The sequence below is a fragment of the Diuraphis noxia genome, unplaced genomic scaffold (assembly GCF_037042655.1).
Source record: "Diuraphis noxia isolate RWA-SAM2 unplaced genomic scaffold, SU_Dnox_SAM2 contig0001, whole genome shotgun sequence".
Lineage (NCBI taxonomy): Eukaryota > Metazoa > Arthropoda > Insecta > Hemiptera > Aphididae > Diuraphis > Diuraphis noxia.
In genome coordinates this window covers 69,443,183-69,450,897 of record NW_028301711.1, presented here as the reverse complement: position 1 = coordinate 69,450,897, position 7,715 = coordinate 69,443,183, and the positions used below count along the sequence as shown (strand labels likewise).

The 7,715-nt window shown below is 28.0% G+C and overlaps 1 protein-coding gene across 1 annotated transcript in view; it reads left to right on the top strand.

Moving 5' to 3' along the window:
• Positions 1-1,250: 1,250 nt before the first annotated feature.
• Positions 1,251-7,715, top strand: part of LOC107169053 (uncharacterized) — a 40,323-nt gene continuing 33,858 nt past the window's right edge. Inside the window, exon 1 of the mRNA XM_089215739.1 lies at positions 1,251-1,690. Coding sequence (XP_089071865.1) covers positions 1,633-1,690 — 58 coding nt within the window. The 5' untranslated portion in view covers positions 1,251-1,632. The remainder of the gene's footprint in view (positions 1,691-7,715) is intronic.

The window sequence follows — 7,715 nt, the reverse complement described above, 5'->3', positions numbered from 1 at the left end:
ACAATCAAACATACAAATATTATTATTATCATTCGTCTCGGAATGAATAGCAATTTTGATTAATAGAAATCAAAATCATTTGAATGGGGACGCGCCTGTCTAAAATAATCCCGAAACTCTATGACTTGACAAAATACTGTGCCTACTGGCCTATATAGACATTGTTCGACATCAGAATATTAATCATTTATGGCATTTATGCGGTATTCGTAGTATAATATAGGCTTAGATAGGCATTGTACGTATACTAGATGAACTCGAGTTTATTTTATATTTTGACGCTTATAATATATTATTATATATTGAGAGAATTGTATCTATCGATACAGCATCGGGGAGGCGAGCTTGTGTTTTATTATTTGTATTCGATCATAATTTTAAAGCAAAGTTTATCACATTTGAAAAACGATTATTCCGACCCGCCTTGATGTCTTGCATATTATACACTATAGTGTAATATAGTATATTAATGTATTATATAATAGCTTTGTTATACACACCAATTGTTATAATGTACCTACGTCGTACTATATACGTGGTGTAGATTGAATTACCTACTAGATGGACTAGGTCGTTATTCGTTATCGTCGTCGTCGTCATCGGGTCGTTGGGTCCTATATAGATGTTATGGTATATCCTATGTTATATCCATTAGCATATTATACCACATAATTATTATTAATGTCACGCATAGTGTTACAGAGCGTGAAAATTAACCTAAACCCGTTTCAATGTCTGAAGGTCGTGTTCGATCGTCTACGGTCCTGCAGTGCTTCATTATATCATATTTAGAACAACGGCTATATTATACGAGATAAAAATCTCGTTGATGTGCGTTTAACGAATTTTAAAGAACCGTCCGAGAAAAAACAAATTGTTTCGAGTGACAGCGACCAGCTAGAGTAGTCGGGTTGATATCTGGTACCTAAGTGATTAGGGGTTGAGCGGCGAGCCGTGGTCATTGGTGTGACAGAGACATAGAGAGCGAGTTCGGTTCAATTCGTAAAACTTAAATCAAACGAGCGGAAATAGTTTTTACCAAGATTTGAGCGTCTATAATTAGGTATACATTATACCGCGTGCGACGTACTACACCACCACCTCCACCGCCGCTGTCACCTCCACGCTGTACATCTGACGCCGCCGCCGCCACCAGTCGCCGCCCATAGCCGATTTGTAGGAAAGTCGAAAAAGCGGCGCCCTCCTCAGTGCACGTTGCGATACGAGCGAGTGTGACGGTCTCCACGCATGATAATCGTCATCGTCGTTAACAGTAATACATGACGACCCGCATCCCGTCCGGTGGTTTTTAGTCCAATTGCATTTTTTATTATTACGCTCACGATGTAAAACTTTTTTTTGTACCAATACATCGTTGCATGTATATCGCGTCCCATCCCGCTATGCTTTGATATTATATTCGGCGACAATAAACAAAACGGCGAATAATCGTAACATATTATTAATAGTCATGTTTCGTTAAGCCGATAAGAACCGTTCGAACATTCAAGATTTTTCAAAATACGTTAGAAATCGTTTGTTTTCTCGTCCGACGTCATATTATATCCTACTTACATACTTACCGGACGGCTCATTATTTATTATTATAATATCGTATAAATCGGATGCACGATGGACAACGTCGACGACTATTATAACACGGATTATCCGTACGACGATTACAATAAAAGTGAGTTTAACCACATCAATTATCTCGTTGTTGTTGTTAGGTATTATTTATTATTATATTATATGATTACTGTTTTATCTTTACCCATTACAATAAATGGTTGTTGAATGTTAGTAGTTGCAACCGAACTTCGTAGTGCTTTGCTCTATACCTAGTCGGTTCGTATATTATCATTATAAACGCGTGTAATGTTTACGCAAAACTTTTGAAATATACCTATGTTAATGATACCAATGACCTGTGTGAGTTTATTATATATTTTAACATTTATAGGTACAATGTATCAAAATATATACAAAGTTATAAATGGAACTAGGAACAATGGTAATGTCCATCTGTCGATAATAATTTAATTGATGAATATAATCTTATGTGGTTGTCGACGATAATTATACAAAATGTATACAATTTCTTTACAGTTGGATACATTATAATATGTGGCACAGTATCATTTAAGTGACCATATTTACCACATTTGTGTTTACCTGCAGGCTGCAATCTTTAACCAAATATTTTAATATTACTTATACTTATTATAATATATTATAATATTATAATATTATTTTAATATTACTTATACTTTTAAAACTTATCATATTTATTTCTCTCAAGTGAAAAAAAAAACATATTTAGTTGAATGTATTTTTAAAAAAATACTAATCATTATAAATGATTTTAACAACCAATCTAAAATGAATTTTATTTTTTCATTTAATATCATCAACTATTAAAAAAAAAAAATTGAATACAATAAAATTGGGTTAAGATTAATTATTACGTCTGTTTTCGTGAGGAGGACAACTATACCTTTATTACCTCCCTCCACCAAGATTCCGTTTGTGTTTGGGGATGCATACCCCAATAATATAGTTAACTAGGTATAAAATATAAAAACGCTAGAAAGTCGTTTATCCAATATCTTCCATTCTAAATTAATTATTATTCTCTGTATTGTGATAAACTAAAATGTATTTAATGTTTTTTTAAATCACTCGGAATACTCGCTTAGATTGTACACAAAAAATGCATGTTCGTTTGTACCATATTTTAAAATGCCATTTACCGCGTAACTCTCATGCCGGAAAGTGCTATTAAATGTTACAAACTCAGTTACTGTTCAATTTACTCCGCTTTTGCGATGTCAAAAACAGTTTATATGATAAAATAAACGATTAATACACACGCGTTTTTCGAAAACTTGGGAAATGGAAAATGGAATTTGCAAACACATTATTACTGAAAATTTAAAAAGTAGCTTATACGACTATCGTTATTCCGGAACTAATAGTGGTTTAAATGAAATCAAGTTCAATAAGTTTGGGTCAAATTGTATAACAATTTAGTTCTACGGACATAGCAATTTGCAACATAATACGATTCATGGTACGCAGTACGTACTTATCCCTTAGTTTTTAAAAGTCGAAAGATTCAATATTTTATATATACATTTTATATAAAAAAAAATACATTCAAATTCTTTGAAATAAGAATACAATTTAATGTTTTTAGCTATAGTTTTATAGGTACCTACTTCAAATAATCAATACTATTGTATTTATTTAATTTATTCCATCTGTGCCTACTGTATATATTATGATAAAATGGATATTTCGAAAATACTATAAAAATCCACTTAAACTTGACATTTTAAAATAAATTTGATTTAAAATAATTTGCAGATTAAATATTATTGTTATACAATAGGTATGTCATGATCTTCATATTTATTGTTTTAAATTAACTCGTAAATGAATGGTTCTAAATACTCAACCCCCTTGTCGTTTCCTTATGATTAAAGAACAATTAATTCTGCCGTTTCCAAAAAGTCAAATTGGTATATATATATATATATATAAATATTATATAAATAGAATGATTATTTTTAATGGCTTGAATAATTATCTATAATATGAAAAATTGGTTTTTGGCCTTTTGGGTTGGATAATACCTATTTAATTTTTAACCAAATTAATTTGAGGAGTAGCCCGCATTTAATATGTATTTACCTATCTACTTGTTTAATGCCTTATATTACAATGAAATATAGATAGTTATTATGTTGGTACTTACTAATTCACTATAAAAAGTGGTACGAACAACAATTATTTCTATGAGTGTAAATTTATTATTTCAATTTATATGACTATATTTTATATGGGCTTCAAATACGTATACAATTATATAATATGTGTATGTGAAAAGTAGTACAAAACATGAACGTCATAAACAATTAAAATAAGTTTAATTATAGTATTATACATATAAACTATAAAGTAACTTGGTAACGGATGATAAATTGATAATACCAGTTTTTTTCATTTAGACGTTGTGGTTATTTTATTTATAATTATCTTATTCAAAAGTTGAATGCATTTGATCAATTATATATTTTAAGTTTAATTTTTAAATCATATAATTATTAAGTATCTAATACTTGTAACACTTATTTTTACATCTAAATTCTAAGTTGGGTGTTCGAATGTTAGGTTATTACCTATAACAATAAAATTACCTAATTCATTAAATATATATATTATCCTATTTACCTATATTTCATTATACCAACGTCAAGTTGTCAACGTTTAATATACATTCAAATATTCAATTATAATAATCTACTTAATGAAAAACGATAGTAAAGTGATCTTGACACTCGGTAGGTACGTATCGTATATGCACATTATTATAAAGATTATTCAGAACAGTGAGCACTAATTTTCTTCAAAAGTCTTAACGTTTTTGTAAATATATATTATATATATGTATATATTTTGTATCTCACTACTAGATATTTATCGTTATTATTTATTACAATTTTTCTTTTTTTTTTAATACAAATTTTTTTATAATTTCACGTTCCAAATTATCATTATAAGGATAATCTGCTTAGCTAGCAGATTAACTAGCTGAGAATTTCGATATTATATAGAAATCTAATTTTAAACAAATTAACCTAGTTAAATAGTAGGCAGTTGATTGAAAATGACATAACTTGTAATTATGAAAGTTTATGTGAGCTGAGTAATGTGTAGTAGACTAGTAGACCAACATTTTGTGTGATAAATACCCTTAGCTGTGTTATTCTAAACTTGAAATACTTATATACTGCTTATTATATCTGAAATTTATTGTATTTATATGTTTTTGTTTGTTGGTTGTAAAATATTCTGGGTAAAATATAAATTTGTTTTGTGAAATTAAAATTATTGAATATAAAGTTTGCTTTGCGTAGTTTTGCACATTTCGTTTAAAAAAGAAAAATCCACATATTCAAAATATGTATAGATTTTTGACAATAATTATTATTGATATAATATCTGGTATTTTATATTAATTAATATTTTCATATGTATAGGTAGGTACATATAGTTTTTACCGTTTTTCCTTGATAACTTTTTCTACAATTTTAGCTAATATTTTAGATAATTTGATGTTAGTGTTAACATGCGATTCACATCCAAATTTTGAACACTTTTATAGTTATATAATGTTCGGTACTCAACTTATAAATAATCAATTAATTATTCAAAATTAAATTTTTTGACTCGTTTTTTGATGTAGACATTTAAAAAAAATATTTAGTTTTGGAACATGAAGTTAAAAAAAAATACTATTATTCAAGTTGGAAGCTTAACAAATGGTATATTACTAGTAAATACGTTTTCAAACATTTTATATATTTTAGGTAATGAACTAATGACTGAGTTATGTAAAATAAAATTTGTTTAAAAGCGTAAATAATTTAGGGAACAACGAGTTTTTACAGTTTACTGTTAAGAGAATCACCTTCTAGGTATATCATACACATCTGCAATAACGTAAGTGTAAATATACACGTATCAACGCACCTACCTACCTATAATAGCTAATGTGCTTACTCACATCACAACGTTTTAAACTAATTATTAAATTACACGAAGTGGCTGGTACCGGTGTATAAACCATATTATTAAACCTTATCCGTACCTAGGTATAGTATGATGTGATGTTCACCTATTACTGATTTTTAACGCACTATTTTTTCATGACATAATATTATGTAATATATTATTATGAACTCGTTTAATATACTATAGCTATATAGGTACAAAGATGTCACATGGTTCAAATATTTTACTCCCAGACTATATTGACTATACTACACATGACGTAATATGGTTTGTTTATTCGTATGGGTACGAGTACGTAAATATTGATATTATCGAATTTTAGATTCATTAAATTGCAATATGCGGTGACCGACCCACCCACCACCCACGACATTCCTGATTTCTGGAATTTCAGCTCTGTGTATTAATGCATACTATAATAAAAATTAAGAAAAATAATTATTTGTAGGTGTAATATTGTATTATAACGAGACATTGATGTTTCGAAATTGATCGATTTATCGTCCTGGTGTTTGCGTTTACATAAAAGGTTATAAGCTATAAGTTTATTAATAAAACGCGTGGATGGCAAAGAGCAGGTACACAAAATCTGAGGCTACACCTGATCTCGTATCATAACACATGTTAAAAATAAACAATCTGTATAAATTGATTTTAGACGGGCTCTTACGTTTGTTTTAACTTATTACAATATACTCGTATGCATAATATATTGTGTTCATAGTTACCTTAATATAATATACCTATATAGTAACAATATAGTTATTATAATTTAATATATTACAATAAATTAAAGTATTGAATATATTTGTGTAAAATATATCTATAGTTTATAAATATATTATTAATTATTATAGTTTATATCATCGTCGGTGTCGTGTTAAGATTTTTTTTCATCATAACCTTATATCGATATAGGGTACAATGCAGGTACATAGTGATATTTTTAATTAAATTATAAAAATATTGAATTCAATAATTGAATGTAATATAGTTATTGAAATAGCTTAAACGATATTAGGTATACTTATATATATAGATACCTATAACCACATCTCTACCATACCTATTACATTAAATAATATACTAATAAAACATTTTTTTGTAGCCAATGGCCCATAGCTGCCGAGGCATTTGTTATAATAATAATAATAATAAAAAAAAAAACATTTTATCAATCCAATATTTTATATAGATGATGTAATAATCGGTCTTCAATTTATTATTCTTTGTATCTATGTTAAAATATTATCTAAATTCTAAATACGCGATAATTTAACATGGCTTAATAATCATATATATTTATAATAATTCAATGATATAACGATCCACACATATAATATACGGGTTACGATTATTAAACTACTGACTAATCGTGGATGATATATAGAGCCATGAAGGGGCTGCAATCATAGCCTATTATATGTCCCAAAGGTAACTAAAATTAAATTATAAAACTAGCACGGAGGGCTAGTTAAATTATAAAAAGAGAAAAAGTTGGTAGCTCTGCTATATAGGTAAGTGCCGCTTACTGTCTAGTACCACTGTAATAGTGTATCTACTATAATATTACTAGTGTCACTGTAATATAATATATAAATATGTGTATAGTATGTTAAATTCAAACTCAATGATACCTTACTACATACAATAAATTACTGAGCGAAGATGGTCTATCAGATTTTATTTCATAAGTAGTATAGATATATTTTAAGATATTACCTATATTTATATTTAAAATAATAATTACCACCATACTAACCCATTAATTAAACGTCTGTCTTCTTGTACAATTTCCGATAATCCTAGAAGAAGACTGAAACGTTCTTGGCCTAGAGATTTCCTAGCTTGATCTGTCGGGTGGTACTACTGAGTACTCTCCCTCTCTGTTATATCAACGCTATTCTCCATCTAAAAAAATTACTTATTGTATAAAATGTTTGTATAGATTGTAATTATTCTTTTAATAAAAAAAAAAAACTAAAAAAATAATAATTACAACAAAATTACTAAAATCATAATTTTTCGTTTAAATATTTATTTTCGTTCAAATTTTACTTTAAATATCTATAAAAAAAGATATGTTCATGAATTTTTTTAGTTTTTTTTTTTTGGTTTTGGAGTTATTTAAATGA